Below are 17,637 nucleotides of genomic sequence, written 5' to 3'. Positions count from 1 at the left end.
GTAAATGTATATAAGATATTGAAAAGTTACTATTATCAAGACAAAATGTTTGAAAAGTTCTGGACTAGATAATCACAAGTATAATGGGGACCTGTTTTAGCACCAGAAAAATATTCACTCAAATTTTTATGTAGTATCAAGTTGAAAATGCTGAGTCCCTAGGTCTCTAGGACCACAGTTTAGTAAGAGGCAGATGTGACTAATGCTATTAAAAAAAAACAAAAAGGCTCAATTTTAACTAGGTGGCACCTAGCCTCGACTGGACTACTGGACTTGTCCTCAGATCAAATACAGCTAAGTCCAGAATGGGAGCAGGAAACCTGCCACCATGGGCAAAAGCACAGCAAAGGTCCAGAGAAAACCTTCCCATGAAACATGACCATCTTCCACATTATACAACTAACTCCATTCATGACTTGCCTAAAATTTAGTTTCTTCTCCACACACCACCATTGGCTGTTGCTTACGTAATTGTAATTCTTTGTTTCTTAAATATTGTTAGAGCCTATATAACGGCTTGTCTCATGAGGAAGAGAACACCGGAATAGGTTAGACTTTCTTGCTATAGCAAGCTCAAATTGTGTCAGATAGTTTGTTCATCTGCCACAGAGTGTTGCTTGCAATTTTTAACACACTCAATAGCCACCTTCTTTGGCACTTGTCTCCACACCTAACAGGAGTCCACTCGGCTAGAATTCCCTGCAATCCCTCATATTAAAGCAACCCAACTGAAATCTTAGTTCATTTTAATCAGAAAAGAACACCTTAGAACGCCGACTTTTGCCATCCCTGATGTAGCAGCACATTGGCACTTCACCACAGCTGCTCCACAGAAACACACCCGAGGAAGGTGTTTCCTATCACCTAGCTTTGAACTTTCATTTTAAACCATCCTTGCAGACACAATGACTAGACAAAAGTATGCATAAATTAAAAGCCAAATTATCTTATACCATATTAACACTACCTACACAAAGCCCTAGAAACCACATGTTAAAAAAAATTCTAAATGCCTGTAGCCAAGTTACAACATACAAACTACATATATAGTACATCAGTCATTTGTGCTTTGAAATTCTTCAGTACACCATACATTAAGAAATTAAATAGGAAGTAGTTAATTTGGAGGGGAAAGTAATTCAAAATTACTCAAAGAGCATGAAAGGTCCACTGTAGGAGACAAACACACTAACTTTAACCAAGACACTGACTCTGAACCATGGAAATAGCTCTAAAAAGCACACCTAACCAATCTGCATACAAGATTTAGTACCTGATTTTGAGCACACCAGTTTTAAGTATGTAAACACCAAGAATTGAGAACACTTAAAATCCTCAACTCAGCCAATACTTCTTAACCTAGAAACATTCTAGTTTAAAGCTGGGGGTGGGAGGTTGAGGGAGAAGTCACCATGGGGGGGGGGGGTGTTGCAACAAGATGGAAGAATCAAAAATGAGAAAGGCTGGTTCTTTACAGCCCCTCCCCGCTGACCTGCTGATTACAAAATGTTAATGCTGCTCCCCAAATGAGACGGGACAATGAAGCTCCAGTCACTCTTTGAAGTACATCCACCTTAGGTTAACTTCTGAAACCATTTAACATGCTACCTTGAAAGAAACCAAACTCCTCACTGTCAAAAGGGGAGACACACCAGAGTTATGTAGCTATTACGGATAATCAACTTTGACTCTGGATAGTATAGAGAAAGTATCCTTGGTGGATGGAAGGAGAGCCTAAGAAGGAAGCCTTTCTGATACTCCTGAAGCTTCCTTCAAAGGCTTAGCAGATTACATATAGTATACATACCAAGCCCATTTGGTTCTATATATAACAGAATACCAAGTCAGTATTCTCCCCCAAATTAGTTTGAGTCTCCCGAAAAAATATTAACATGGGTAGGATAAGGGTCATATGGGACAATTTTGGGGACATTCACTTTTTAGAACTGAAGGATATAAAACACACCTGGACAACCTGACACACTATGAACTGAAGACTAGGCTTACTCTGAAGTTGTACAAGCTTTCTTTCCACAGCAAGCATTTCACTCAATCCCCTTGCTACATAGATTTGGTCAGTCACAAATTTTGCTACACCAATGCCTCTCAAACACCCTGAGACCAGAATCACAAGCCTGTCTTCACAGGGGCTGGGAATAACAGCTCAGTGACAAAGCTGAAGCTCAAACCTCCAGGATCCATGTAAAATAAATAAATGGTGGATGTACAGGGTAACCAGCCTGTGATTCTATCACTCAGGAGACCCCACGAGGAAGCTGGCTAGCTAAACTAGCGCTGGAATTGCCAGACTCTACCTAGGTTTAAGTGAGAGACCATGACTCGGTATGTAAGGTTAGGTTAGGTATATAAGGTAAAGAGTGATGGAGGAAAACACCGGTCAACCTCTAGCCTAAACACACCTACCCACAAAAAATACCAAATAACAAGGCCTTCTCATTAGATATATATTATATAAACACAAATGTGTATTCAACACTGGAATTCTAAACTCTGAAACACCCCTGTGGTCCCACTCATTTTGTTTGCAGCAATACAGTGTTTGTTTAACAAAACAAAACCCCACAAAATGGAAACCAGGCAATGTAACTTCACCTAAGTCTTGCCACCAGACTCTGTGGTTTCGATGGCTCTAATCCTCCATTCAAGTGTAAGAGAACCAAAAGTTAGGAAGAAAACAACCCAAAGGGACACAATGTTTTTAAAAGGAGCTCTGGTAAAGTTTTATTAAAGAAAAACTTTCCTGGTTTACTTTTCACCAGTCTGTTCTGGCATGCTTCTAATAATATCAGAATCACCTAGAAAATAAAAATAATAGTTTTACAATTCATGTAATGGCAACTGACAGTCACAGAAGGTCCCTGGAGTGGCTGACTGTTCTTTAGCTTAGGAGGCAGATTAGCACTATCTGCAAATATTACAGTAGTTGCTGTCACTCTTAGAACCTCAGCCATCCTACGATCGTACAGAACAATCACAATAAACCAGACCTGGCTTGTCACCAGCATTGAGAAAACCAGACCTAGGTAAAGAACCAGGCCTGGGGACACATGCATGGTCATACTATAGCGAATGTCTAGCCTGTCCTGATTATCACAGAATCAGAACAGCGAGAATATTCGCAGTGTTCTACGAATTTGCAGGCACTCAGCCCAAACTGTTTATTCCCAAGCAACAAAGATTACTTTTTACTTCACCTGCTATTTCCACCTTCTAACAAACTATTAAGTGTCTCATTAACCAAGTTCATAATCTCAAAGTTAAAAACTTTTTATATTTAGGGCAAAGCCAATTACAGTGTACTGGCATGCATCATCAATTCTCTACAAAATATAATTATGACATCTCTCTTGCAATATTAAAATACTAATGGTCTGAACTCAGGCACCAAAGCCACTGTCTAGTAAGGAGCACTAACATTAGAAAGGAAGAAAATATTTTATGATTTAAAAAGCATACCTGGGTCAATGATAGCCAGTGTGCATACTCTGTAGTATTTTCCACATGCTGTGCCCAATTCAATGTTATTGCCACTGTAGTGATGAACACCAGTTTTAGCCAACATGGCATAGTATTCTATTTCAGATTTCCTTTGGGAACAACAAAAAAGTCAAATAAATACCATATCAAAGTACTGATAGATGGTTACCATAGTAACCAGATCTCTTCCAAGTGTACCCTGCAAATTACCTACCGAATACTCATTTTGTTTAGGTAGTATTCTAAGTATGTTGTGTTCATGTTTCAAATCACTAAAGTTTAAAATGTGTAAGGCACTTGAAAAGGGGGAGGGGTTACAGGATGATGAGGATATATCTAGGTTAGTAAAAGAGGTTGTAACAAACATTTAAAAAATGGGTGGGACAGATATCTCAGCAAAAGCTGGTATTGCCTACAAAAGACCCAAGTTCAGTTCCCAGCACCCAGACCAACCACCTCACAACTGCTGCTCCAGGGGATCTGACACCCACTCCTGGATTCCCAAGGGCCCATGCATTCACTCTCTCTCACAAACAATTACAAATAAACTTAAAAAAAAGGGGGGAGGGGGTTGAACTTAGCAGTGTCTGAAACTTAACAATAGGTATTATGTACTCCATTTTAACTAACAAAGAAACTAAGGCAAATAAAAGTGAAGGGTAAGAAACTTTAAAAAAAAAAGTTAAGCCTTCTTAACCACCCACTAGCACCCCGAAGACTACGTAAGGATTGATACTATTACTTAAAGAGTAAACACTTCAGTGCCAACTCAATGGACACAAATGGTTAGGATCTCAAAGTCCCACAGACCATCAATAGTGCCACAAGGAGCTTCTAAAATGGAACCTGAACCCCATCCTGCCCCCGGCCCCGAGTCTGAGATTATATTTAACAATGGATGTCTATACTGTTACTATAACTGGTAGGTTAAAAATATAAAGAATAAAAATCCCCTATAAACTTGAAAGGTTTAGAATAAGACCAAACACTCCGAATTCTGCCACTAAGTATAGACACCCACCAGCACTCGGGAGGCAGAGCCAGGCGGATCTCTGTGAGTTCGAGGCCAGCCTGGTATACTGAGCGAGATCCAGGAAAGACGCAAAGCTACACGGTGAAACCCTGTCTCGGGGAAAAAAAAAAGGTGTAGACACCCTACACAAGACTGAAGAGGCACTCAACTGCCACCGAAAAATCAAGGGGCTTATATTTTGCAAGTTTCTTTAGCTTATTTACAATGCTCACTATGTTCAAGCTCAAGTAGTTAATTAAGAATAAACATATGTTCAGAAAATTGGACACTGCTAAATGGATGGTTTTATACCTTCACCTCCATAAACCATCCAGAACTTTTCTAAACTAAAACAGGCACATGCAATGGAGTGTAAAAAAAAAAAAAAAAAAAAAAATAGGGAAGCACAAAATACAGAGAAAACATGCCCCTGTGCTTCCCTGAACGTGTATCGTTTGCATCGCTCCTGTCACGCACTGTGCTTCAAAGGTAGGCTTGCAGAAGCACACACATCAGAGAGCAACAACCATCCTAATAATCATTCTCCCCAATGCTGGACATTCGTCCACACACACTCGGGTTCCCTCCATTACCTCAAAGCTGGACAGTTGTTGGCGAGGATAACCAATTTCGCTTTGCCCTGTCTGATCATCTTCAGAGTCTGTTTGTACCCCAGCACGTACTTTCCACTTTTCATGACAAGTTGGAGCCTAGAGTTGATCGACTCCAGAGACTTTTTCTACAACGCAAACATTGAGACTTGAAAACCAGGTGCAGCCACCTCAAAAATCAAATCCAGTCCCAGACCCCTGGAACTGAACCCTTTAATACTGCCCGGGAAGTCACAGAGAGCCTCTCGGGGTCGCTCTGAATCCCTGGACGGCGGCGGCATGCTATGCCCCAGCGCGCTCCTATCAACCCGCCCCGGCCCAGACCCGGCTCTCCACGTGAATCGGCTTCCGGCCCGGTCGGCTTCACTCACCGTCTTCTTTGCGGCCACCATCTTCCTGCCTTAGGTGCGGGACAGCCCCCAACCTAGCACACGGAGAAGGCAAAAGAGAGGATTAGGATCCGGAGCGCCAAACACCAACCAGCGGGGCTCCCCGCGCCGCCTAAACCTCCACCCAGCAGAGCTCACTCACCGACACCAGCCGCCAAGATGGCCGGGGAGCGAGAAAGGAAGGAGCTCCCACAATGCAAAGCTCTTCTGGGCGAACAGGGGGACGCTGGGACCGGAAGCGGAAGTAGAAGCCGCTCACACGCGGAAGGGCCCTGGCTAGGGGCGGCCTGCCGCCGCCAGTTGCTATGGGAACTGGGTTAGTTTGGCGGCCCGGATGCCGCCTGGCTTGTTCCGAAGCTGCGGGCTGAGGCGGGGAGAGCCGGAGTCGGCCGGGAGCTGGCGAGCACGGCGACGCCGCGGTGTGCGGGGCGGCGGCCACCAGGGCCTGGCAGCTGCTGACTGGTCTCTGGCGGATGTTGCCGCGGGTGGGTCCGGAGGACCCGGGACGCCGCTCTCCTGCGTCCGCCCTTCGCGAGCGGAAGCAGCTCTGTGCCGGTGGTCCAGGTTGCCGCTCCGCAACTTCCCCGGACGCTTAGCAAAGGGACTGCAGTAAACAAATCCAGACTCGGCGAGGTGGCTCAGTGGGTCAATGCGCTTCCCACCAAGTGGATGAACTGAGTTCGAGACCCACGTGGTGGAAGGAGAGACTACCCTAGCAGTTTGTTCTCTGGTCTGCGCTTGGACGCACACATTCGAATACAAAAGTAGAGAAGTAGCCTTAATAAAAATATTTTTAAAATCTTTTCGCTCTGAAACTTGGACCGTCGTATAAATGTAACATGAGATATTCAAGGGAAAAAAAAAAAAAAAGATTGAAAGCCTTTTCTACTTACTAGCACCAACAAACCCGGGGCTGTTGAGAGTGTGCTGTCGGTAAATGTGAGGACCTGAATTCTATGCCTAAACCTACCCACCCCAACCCCGCAAAAAGTCTGGCGTGTTTGTGCACGCTTGTAATTCCATTTCTGGAACATGGACAGATCCCTGAGGCTAGCTGGCCAGGCAACCTAGCCTAATCTCTAAGCCCCAGGTAAGAGACCCTCTGAAAAAATAAGGTGGACAACTACCGAGGAAGCACACCTGAAACTGGCCCATGGCCCCTGCCCAACTACACAAGCTTCCACACTAGCCACCATACGCACACACAAAAAAAGGAAGATCAGGTTAGTAAGTAAGCTGCATGGTGTGTTACTTTGCCCTGGAGGTTGGGAGAGGGAAGAACATTAACACCCCCTCCACACACACCCGTAATAATTTCTTTGTTTTTTGAGACAGGGTTTCTCTGTGTAACAGCTCTGGCTGTCTTGGAACTCTATTTGTAGATCAGGCTCGCCTGGAACGCACAGAGATCCGCCTGCCTCTGCCTGGGATTAAAGGCTTTCGCCACCCTGACATAAAAATAATTTCAAGGGGCTGGAGAGATGGCTCAGGTTAAGAGCACTGACAGCTCTTCCAGAGGTCCTGAGTTCAATTCCCAGCAACCACGTGGCAGCTCACAATCATCTAAATGAGATCTGGTGCCCTCTTTTGGTGTGCAGACATACATTCAAGCAGAACACTGTATACATAATAAATCTTAATAATAATAATAATAATAATTTCAAAAATATCCACGAGCCATGCGGTCCTGTTGGCCTATGCCTTTAATCCCAGGAGAGGCAGGCAATCTCTGTAAATTGATCTTGAATTTAAAAAAAAAAAAAAAAGACGCTAGAAACTATATAACATTTACCTAACCACCATACACTCACACACTATGAGATAGAAACCTTGTTATTATCAAGTTTTTACAGCTAATGTATTGCAGAAACAGGAACAGAACCAGGACTGTAAATTAGGTATTTTTACAATTAAAACTTACTCAACTCTTAGGGCCCATTTTGATGTGAATTTGACCAAACCGTAGTGTTAGATTACCATACTATTTGCTTTAACATTTAGGCAATGCCTTCTCCCAACCTCCAGGGCAAAGTAACACACCATGCAGCTTACTTACTAACCTGATCTTCCTTTTTTTGTGTGTGCTTATGGTGGCTAGTGTGGAAGCTTGTGCAGTTGGGCAGAGGCCATGGGCCAATTTCAGGTGTGCTTCCTTGGTAGTTGTCCACCTTATTTTTTCAGAGGGTCTCTTACTGGAACCTGGGGCTTAGAGATTAGGCTAGGTTGCCTGGCCAGCTAACCTCAGGGATCTGTCCATGTTCCAGAAATGGAATTACAAGGTTATGCAAATCCAGATATTTGTCTTCTGTTATTCTAGTTCTGTAAACATACTAATCTTTAAATGAACTTTAAAACTAACAAATAGCTCTTCTGAAAATTCAATGAAATAAGCCATTAGAGTTGTGACATCACTGGTTAAAATACCAGCATCCCCCCCTCCCTATTTTTAATCCTGTGCTTTTCTTTGCTGACCTGTTTGGTTTGTGGTTGTCATGCTATTATGAGATGGAATGTCTGCTTAAGAGCACTTTGTATTACAGTTCTCTTCAGGTACAGTTTGGGAATGGAATGTTGATGTCCTCCTGTTCACATTATACATTCAGTTACGCATCTTTCTCCCACCTTCCCCCATTCTCAAATATTCTTGGTAGATACTTGATTACAATGAACCACACTCAAAACTGATGTCATGCTAAGACACAGTATAACTCTAACTGCTGTGTGAAGAAACTGTTATGGACATCATGTACTCACCCCAGATGACACCATGGACTAGCTCCTTTATACTGCTGGTCCTTTAATGTGCTTTCAGAATGACTGGGGTTGTATCTCAGTTGGTAGAGCACTTGCCTACCACGCACAAAGTTCTGGATGCTGTCCCCAGTACCACCTAAAACTGGGTGTGGTGTTGCATACTCTGTAACCCCAGCACTTAGGAGGGGGAGGAAGCCAGGCCATCCTCAGTTACATAGCAAGTTCAAGGCCCTCCTAAGACCTTATCTGAAAAAATAAAGGTAGGATGGTTAGATAAAAAACATAATAGCTGTTCACAAATGTGCAGGCTTCAACACACTTTTAATAAACCTTAACTAATGGTCATGAAAATGTTGTAGGCCACATTAATCTTTTTTATAGAGGACAAAACTGGAAAGAAAGTGATTAGTTTTTCAAAGGTGAAGTAAGACCAGATATGGTCTCCCATGCCTGTGATCCTAGCAATCAGGAATTAAGACAGAAGAGTTAGGAGTTCAAAGCTATCCTTGTGTGACGAGAAAATTTGAGGCCAGCCTGGGCTACATAAGACCATGTGTCAAAAATAAGTTAGTCAGGACTGAACTCTGAACTATTAACTGGAATGTGGGGGCGGGGACAGTAAAGCCTCAACAAGGACACTGGAAGCAAATCCAGGAGGACAGTCTGCTGGTAAACAGTTTTCATGAGAGGGAAGACCAGGCTGGCCTCAAACTCACAGAGATCTGCCTGCCTCTGCCTCCCGAGTGCTGGGATTAAAGGTGTGCACCACAACGCCTAGCTCTGTTTTGTTTTTTTTTTAAGGACATTTGTTTTTACTGTGTCTATTTCAGCACTGTTTGAACTATTTTATAATGTGTGCATTACTAATTATCACATGAAAAGTTCCTTTTAAGTAATAAATTACTCTTCTTTAGTATTGTATTTTCAAACTGGTGTCTTGTAAGACATCAGTTATGTAACAAGGCCCCAGACTTAATAGGCTCCCAGACCTAAGGACAACTGACTCCATGATGGAAGTACAATTCAGGCTGTAAAACTCAGCACCTAGACAGCACCATCTGCCAAAACTAAAACAAAGGTCTAATCTATCCATAGTTCTAGGAAAGTCTCAAAATGTACTAACCTTGCTTTTTGGTTTCTGTAGTTCTGTTTCTGACTAACTGTTCTTGTTAACTGAAGTATGTCAACCAAAACAGGGTTTTTGTGCTTAAAAGCTCACCCTGAGAAAAGCTCAGGGCTACACTGGGATCCCAAACACCCAGTATAGTCACCAGATGGCTAATAGAGACTTTCTATTGGCTTATGCCCATGTCCAAGAGTCTTTTCTGGTGGATATCCCCACAACAAGTTATATCACAAAATGTGGGCATTGGGATCACCTGGAGCTCCGATTCTTGCCTATGGAAGAGACTTCAGGATGTCAGGGCTGAGAATCAGGGTCTAACAAGCAGCTGAGATGACTCCTATAAATTCTAAATGTAAGAAGACCTAAAGAATGAGATAGCCAAGGTGGTTCTGGGCGTGCATCACCAGATAGATCCCAATCAAACATAGTGATGCCTTAGTTTGCACTGAGTTCCATGTTAAGGCCAACTGACTCCAGCTCTCTTCCTTTTCCTAGTTAAACATAGTGTTAGTCTCTAATCATGTCCCAAGCTGAAGGGCAACTTGTTTTGTTGTTGTTGTTTTGACTTGTTCTTCCTCTATAACCTTATGATTTACATAATTTGTTTTCATTGTTTCATATGTTCCAAGAATTGACTGACCATAAACTATTTCATGGTATGTTCTAATAACTATCTGGCCATAACCCATAACACATACCCTTCCCATGATCATATAAAGAGGCTCTCCTTTCTGTCTTTGGTTTTTGCTACTTCATCCTCCTACTATGGGAAATGGGAAATTTGGCCCAGCCATAAATAAATTTTGACCTTGCAACATCTCGGTGTTAGCTCCTGGTTTTCAACACCATACCATTCTATACTTTCAAAGTTTTAAAAAGTTATGGTTTGGGGCCAAGCAAGGTGATGCCAACCTTTAATCCCAGCATTCAAGAGGCAGAGGCAGGCAGATCTCAGTTAGTTCAAGGCTAGCCCGGTGTGCATACTGAGTACTACAGGGCTACATAGTGAGATCTGTCTCAAAAACTACAGTATGATTTTTATGGGCCGAAAGTGAAGAGCACTGGCTGCTCTTCCAGAGGATCCATGCTCAGTTCTCAACACCCTGTGGTGTGTCACAGACATCTGCAACTTCAGTCCCAGGGGATCTGATTCCCTCTTCTGGCTGCTGAGAGCACCAGGTGGTCCTAGGGTGTATAAGAATCATGCCAGGCGGTGGTGGTACATGCCTTTAATCCCAGCACTTGGGAGGCAGAGGCAGGTGGATCTTTGTGAGTTTGAGGTCAGCCTGATCTACAAAGCAAGTTCCAGGACAGCCAGGACTGTTAACACAGAGAAACTCTTGTCTCGAGAAACCAAAAAAAAAAAAAAAAAAAAAAATCAAGCTGAGCAAGACTTGGAAAGCAAACCAGGAAGCAGTGTTCATCCATGGCCTCTGCATTAGCTCCTGTCCCCAGGTTCCTGCCCTGACTTCCATCAGTGATGGACTGTGATGTGGAACTGTAGGTTAAAAGTTTCCTCCCCAAGTGGATTTTAGCCATGATGTATTTTTTTGTTTTATTTGTTTTTAATTTTCCAGAGCTGAGGACAGAACCCAGGGCCTTCTGCTTGCTAGGCAAGCACTCTACCACTGAGCTAAATCCCCAAGCCCAGTCATGGTGTTTTATAACAGCAATAAAATTCTATCTAAAACATACATATGCCGGGCAGTGGTGGCACACGCCTTTAATCCCAGCACTCGGGAGGCAGAGGCAGGCGGATCTCTGTGAGTTCGAGGCCTGCCTGGGCTACACAGTGAGTTCCAGGAAAAGCACAAAGCTACACAGAGAAACCCTATCTTGAAAAACAAACAAACAAAACCCAAAAATACACATTAAAAAAAGAGAAAGAGTTGCTTTTGGGCAGATATCTTTTATAGTATGGTAAAAGCCAACAAAACACTTTTAGAAAACCCAGCTGGGCAGATTTGGCCTGTGTTGGAAAATTATTGCTATTATGTCTTGATTTTCAGATGAATTCCAGTAAAACATCTGCAGATAAACAGAGAGCTAAGTAGGGCAAATTCAAAAAGGTATCACTAGCTACAGCATCCAGGTGGAGTTTATACAAGTGTTCATTGTCCAAGTCAACATTCTCTTACTTTAAAAATCTCTGTGCTGGGCGGTTGGTGGCCCATGGCTTAAATCCCAGCACTGAGGAGGCAGAAGGGCAGAGGCAATTGGGTCTCTCTGAGTTGAAGGCCAGCCTGGTCTACAGATCTAGTTCCAGGATAGCCAAAGCCACACAGAAAAACCCTGTCTCAAAAAAAAAAAAAATCCACACTACAAGGCTTTGTGTGTGCTTTGAGAGGACTTTGCCATCCAGATGTTACTACTCCTGAATGCTTCTTTGTATCTAGCATTTCAGTGTGATTTTGAGAGCCTAACAACAGGTAATTATGAGATAAGAAAATTAACACAAGACTCTTCATTGTTTCTCCTTCACCAAAATTGCTACTCCAAGCTTCTGAAAACAAAACAAGGTAAAAGCCACAGGCACCTACATTCATTGTGCTTCCCGTTTTTTCTTTCTTGCTATGAGAATTAGAAGGGACAGGCTGCATTCCTTGTCAGAGCACAAACAGTACTAACAAGTTCATCTGATAGTTATTGGTTCAGTGCGTCTACCCTATCTGTCCAGCGGTTAAAATGATCATACTCATTAACAATTACTTGATGTTCATAGTAAGGCATGCCTCAGTGCTTTGTGTGACTCAGCCTTGTGTTCTTACCAGCCACGTTAGCCATGCTGATAAATATGTTGATAAGAAGGAGGGATAATGAGAAGTTGGTGAGTGACCAATGTGCACTTATCCAAGCGTTCTGAACACTGAGGGGGCAAGAGAGAACAGCAGCTACCCAACCTTTCTGTCTACCCAATAACAGGGGCAGGAGTGCTTGTCCCATAGCCCTTCCTGCTCCGATGAGGGGTGCTTCTGATTCTGTTTTGTTTAGCAGACTACATTCCATACACTTGAATTGAAAGCCAGCCAGAGCAATGCTTCCCCTCATCTAATTTTATTTGATTTTGCCATTTTCTATCTAAGTTAGCATAAGTTTTTTATACCCTTTGATACAAAGAACCAAGTAAGAATACTTCCTTCCTGTGTTTGTTATAGTGGAGTGACACTTTTGGAAAAAAGAGTGCTATCTATGAACTTGGTCTTTGGACTACTTTGTTTTTCTTAGGGTCATTTTTTTTAAAATTTTACTATAACTGAACTCTTGTGTGTTTCAAAGTGTCTGTCCACAAAGTATGGTGTTTTACATGTTATCTCTAATATTTTGAAAGTCTGTTATCTCTTTTTATCCTTAGTAAAGGTAGAAAACAAAGGAATACGGCAATTTGCCTTTAAACCAGAGTGCTATCAGTATTGTAACACTGTGTATCAGGTTACTCAATGGAGAAATAAATAATAATGCAATTTTATGATAAAATCAAAACATGGATATATGGAAGGAAAAAATGACAAAAAGGATCAATGAGGGGTGAAATGATCAACTACTGCCTTCGAAATATAAAGCATCAATGTCGACCTTGAAAAATCACAGTAGTGGTTATGATCAGAGAGCATCAAGCCAGACTTCTAACAAGACTAAAGAATAAGGCAGGACAGGTGATTGTTGAGGTCAGCCAGGAAGAGGCATGCATTGTGTAGTGATGACTTGTGTTAAAACAACAGAAAGAAGTTCAATTAAGGAGAAAAGCAGTTTATTTTGCAGCTCAACAAATGGACAAGCTATTCAGAGGTCAAGATGCCAGGTCTGTGTAGACCAGTCATGCATGGGAGAAATAGCACTGTGTATGTCTCCGGTTCAAAGCAAACTCCAGAGCACAGGACAGGACCTCAATCTTACCTTGGGTGGTGCCGTAACTGAGTGCTTCATTTACAACTCCACCACTCTATAGGTTCGTCTGCCTCTGGGTAGATGAGTGGAAAGACCAGTAAGTCATGTAGAAATTAACCTGTCTCCTTCTTTGTCTCATAACAAAGTGAGTTCCTTGTTGAGGAATGTTATTTTAAGGTGTGTTACTTCTGTTTATGTTGCATTTGTTTAACTCTGTGAAGCTGTGTTACTGTTCCTATCTAAAACACCCGATGGTCTAATAAAGAAATGAATGGCCAATAGCAAGGCAGGAGAAAAGATAGGCAGGGCTGGCAGGCAGAGAGAAGATATAGAAGGATAAGTCTGGAAGAAAGAAATCAAGGAACGACAGAGAGAGAGAGAGAGAGAGAGAGAGAGAGAGAGAGAGAGAGAGCACTAGGGGTCAGTCACCCAGCCATCCAGCCATCCATGGAGAAAGAGTAAGATTTACAGAAGTAACAGAATGGCAAACATCTAGAAGTATAAGGGTTATGGGATATTTAAGTTAAGAAAAGCTGGCTAGAAACAAGCCAAGCTAAGGCCAGGTATTTATAATTAAGAATAAGCTTCTGTGTGTGATTTATTTGGGAGCTGGGTGACAGGTCCCCCAAAAGAGTTAAAACAAACAACAACAGTTCTTTGACAAGATACAATATGGAATGGAATGTCTCAGGGAGGTATAATGTCTTGTTTTCATTTTCTCTTTCTGACATGGGACAGTCTTGCTATGTTGCCCAAGCTGGTCTCAACATCCTAGACTCAAGTGACTCTCCTTGCTTAGCCTCTCTAATAGGATGTCTAATATCTTGATGACAGGACCACTGATGAATGATACTGGCAGAGAGAGATTGAGTAGGAATAACAAGTTTGATCTAGCATCCATTACAGTAAAAATTATCTGTTCACTTAGGGATGCAGAGATGGCTCAGCAGGTAAAGTGCTTGCCTCAAAAGCACGAGGAGCTGAATTCAGATCCATAGAATCCACATAAAGTTGGATGCCATAGTGCATGTGACGCCAGCGCTCCTACAGCAAGATGGGAGGTAGAGACAGGAGAATTCCTGGAAGCTTGTGAGTCAGCTAACAGGATTATACAGTAGCAAACAAAGTCTCTGCATCAAACAAGATGAAAAGTGAGGACCAGCACTGGAGATTGCCCTCAGACTTCCACATACACACTGTGCACACACATCTGCACTCATACAAGCATACACACATACACACACACACACACACACACACACACACACACACACACACACACCTTTAAAAGATTAGCTTCACTGTTATCCTAAAAGCAATCCATTTTATCTTCCTTGAGAAGGTTGGATGGTTGCACACACCTTTAATCCCACTTTAGTCCCAACACTCAGGAGGCAGAAGCAGGCAGATCTTTGTGAGTGAGTTCGAGGCCAGCCTGGTCTACAGAGTGAGTTCCAGGATGGCCAGGGCTACAGAGAGACACCATGCCTCAAAAAACTAAAAAGCAAAAAAGCAAAAAAAAAAAAAAAAAAAAAAAAAAAAAAAAAAAAAAAGGTTGCCAGATGGTGGTGGCGCACGCCTTTAATCCCAGCACTCGGGAGGCAGAGGCAGGCGGATCTTTGTGAGTTTGAGGCCAGCCTGGGCTACAGAGTGAGTTCCAGGACAGGCTCCAAAGCTACACAGAGAAACCCTGTCTCGAAACACCCCTCCCCCCCCCAAAAGAAAAGGTTGTTGATCTCATCACAGTGTCATTTCAGAGGCGGCATTTGTCATCACTTTTGTGGGAAGTTGCCAATCAGCCAGGTAAACTTTGGTAAGGGGAAAAGCAAATTGCTGAGTCCAATATGGCTTCCATCCCCATTCCTCCATCTATTTTACTCCTGAGCCCATTTATTGAGCAATGGGATGATTCCTGAAAAAGACTGATATTCATTAGGACCTGATTGTTTGCCTGATGTGGTGGTTTGAATAAAAATGGCCCCCATAGGGGGTGGCACTATCAGGAGGCGTGGCCTTGTTGGAGGAAGTGTGTCACTGTGGGGGCGGGCTTTGAGGTCTCCATGCTCAAGCTTTGCCTCGTATCACAATTCACTCCTGTTGCCTGCACATCCAGATGTAGACCTCTCAGCTCTTCTCCGGCACCATGTCTGTCTTCATGCCATCTGCCATGGAAGACAATGGACTGAACCTCTGAACTGTAAGCCAGCCCAATTAAATGTTTCCTTTATAAGAGTTGCTGTGAGGGGGCTGGAGAGGTGGCTCAGAGGTTAAGAGTACTGCTTGCTCTTCCAAAGGTCCTAAGTTCAATTCCCAGCAACCACATGGTGGCTCACAACCATCTGTAATGAGATCTGGTGCCCTCTTCTGGCCTGCAGAGATACATGCAGACAGAATACTGTATACATAATAAATAAATCTTTAAAAAAAAAAAAAAAAAAAAAAAAAAAAAAAAAAAAGAGTTGCTGTGATCATGGTGTCTCTTCACAGCATTAGAAACCCTTACCAAAATACCTGATGACTAAGTGCCTCCACTGGAGATAACAGAAGATACCAAGGTTCAGTTAACAACTTATCCCTGAGGGTACTTCAGACAATTCCTAAAATAGAGAAGTTAACTGAATCCTAGTTTAGCATAAAATGTAGAGTTTAGGGAATTTAAAGTCACATATTTAGTTTTTGTTAATATGTAAATTATATCTTACTAAGAAAAAGTTTTGTAAAGCCTTCACTAGATAAACTAAAAATGACTATTTATTTATTTATTTATTTATTTATTTATTTGGTTTTCAAGGCAGGGTTTCTCTGTGTAGCCCTGGAACTCTATAGACCAGGCTGTCCTCAAACTCAGAGATCAGACTGCCTCTGCCTCTCGAGCACTGGGATTAAAGCCACCACCTCCTGGCTCATGACTTTTATTTTTAAAAACTTGAGGATAAAGAAGTTTTCTATGCCATGAACCATTCCCTGCATCCAAACTGATAGGATAAAGATGGACCTCCTAATGTGACTGTTTCTATAGAGAGGATTTTTAGAAAGTATTTAGTGCTAAGTGGAGTCAGAATGATGGGTCCCCAAACCAACAGTTCTGTAGTCTCTTACAAGGGAGTGTTAAGACATAGACATAAAGACGATGTGTGGAAAGAAGAGTCATCTACCAGTCAAGGAGAGGGCCTTGGAAGAAACCAGCCTGTGGCTGGCACCTTGATCTAAGCTCTAGAACTGTGAGCAAATGAATTTCTGTTGTACAAGGTACTCAGTCTATTGTATTTTGTTATAGCAGCCCCAGCAAACTAATACAGATGATAATGAAACACACTGAGTACTGTAAGACTTTTTGGATATCTACTGGTGTAAAGGAAAGGGCTTCTTTAAAATAGAATGGCAATTAACAAATGTAGAAAGAATAATATATTCTATTTATAAGTAGAAGTTCACCATTTAATAATTGGTCCAAGTAAGAGATGATAGGTTAAAAGTAGTTATAATAGTTTAATGGGAAACAGAATATTACTTACTTAACCTAACAGTCCCACCCCACAAACTGCAAAGAATACATTGTGACACTGCAGGGGAGAAACCCAGTAAATGCTAATTAACTTCCCAGTATCAAGATGCCCCGGTATGGCTGACTCCTAAAAAAGAATGAAAGGCTGCCCAAACGGCGTCGTGTGGAAACACATAAAACAGTCTTGAACAAATCAAGCAAAGCCAAATCAAGAAATGCTGAATAAAACTAATAGCCTGTTTGTTTTGTTTTGTTAGTTTGAGACAGGGTTTCTCATGTAGAAGAACCCTGGCTGTCCTAGAACTCACTCTATAGACCAGGCTGGCCTGGAACTCAGAGATCCAGCTGCTTCGGCCTCCTGAGTGCTGGGATTGAAGGCCTGCACCACTACTGCCCGCTAAACAGCCTGGTTTTTGTTTTTTTGGTTTTTTGGTTTTTGGTTTTTCGAGACAGGGTTTCTCTGTGTAGCTTTGTGCCTTTCCTGGATCTCTCTCTGTAGACCAGGCCGGCGTCAAACTCTTAATGTTAAAGCCATCGAAGACAAAGCAGGAGGCTGGAAAGGCGGCTCAGCACTTATGGGCACTTGCTTAAGTTGTTGTTCCAGACAAACCAGGTTAGGTTCCCTGCACCCACATAGAGCCGGGCTGTGGTGGTGCAGGCCTTTAATTCCAGCACTCGGGAGGCAGAGCCAGGAGGATCTCTGTGAGTTCAAGGCCAGCCTGGGCTACCAAGTGAGTTCCAGGAAAGTTGCAAAGCTACACAGAGAAACCCTGTCTCAAAAAACCAAAAAAAAAAAAAAAAAAAAGCGGCTCACAACCACCTGTAATTCCACTTCCGGAGGACCTGACGTCCTCTTG

At 42.6% G+C, this 17,637-nt stretch overlaps 1 protein-coding gene and 2 non-coding genes across 3 annotated transcripts; all 3 read right to left on the bottom strand.

The window, feature by feature from the left end:
• Positions 1-494: 494 nt before the first annotated feature.
• Positions 495-619, bottom strand: LOC131897242 (small nucleolar RNA SNORA28). The gene has a single exon (XR_009375604.1). It is a non-coding gene; the product is annotated as a small nucleolar RNA SNORA28 (small nucleolar RNA).
• Positions 620-2,689: 2,070 nt separating this feature from the next.
• On the bottom strand, positions 2,690-5,761 carry Rpl30 (ribosomal protein L30). Its single transcript, XM_059247390.1, has 5 exons — positions 5,653-5,761; positions 5,493-5,545; positions 5,104-5,249; positions 3,478-3,608; positions 2,690-2,816 (listed from the first exon to the last, which is right to left on the bottom strand). Exons 2-5 carry the CDS (start codon positions 5,511-5,513, stop codon positions 2,767-2,769), a joined length of 348 nt encoding a protein of 115 aa, XP_059103373.1. The 5' UTR covers positions 5,514-5,545; positions 5,653-5,761; the 3' UTR covers positions 2,690-2,766.
• Positions 3,012-3,143, bottom strand: LOC131897296 (small nucleolar RNA SNORA72). The gene has a single exon (XR_009375646.1). It is a non-coding gene; the product is annotated as a small nucleolar RNA SNORA72 (small nucleolar RNA).
• Positions 5,762-17,637: the final 11,876 nt, after the last annotated feature.

This window comes from Peromyscus eremicus, chromosome 20, assembly GCF_949786415.1.
Source record: "Peromyscus eremicus chromosome 20, PerEre_H2_v1, whole genome shotgun sequence".
Classification (NCBI taxonomy): Eukaryota; Metazoa; Chordata; class Mammalia; order Rodentia; family Cricetidae; genus Peromyscus; species Peromyscus eremicus.
This window is presented reverse-complemented; position numbering and strand designations above follow the sequence as displayed.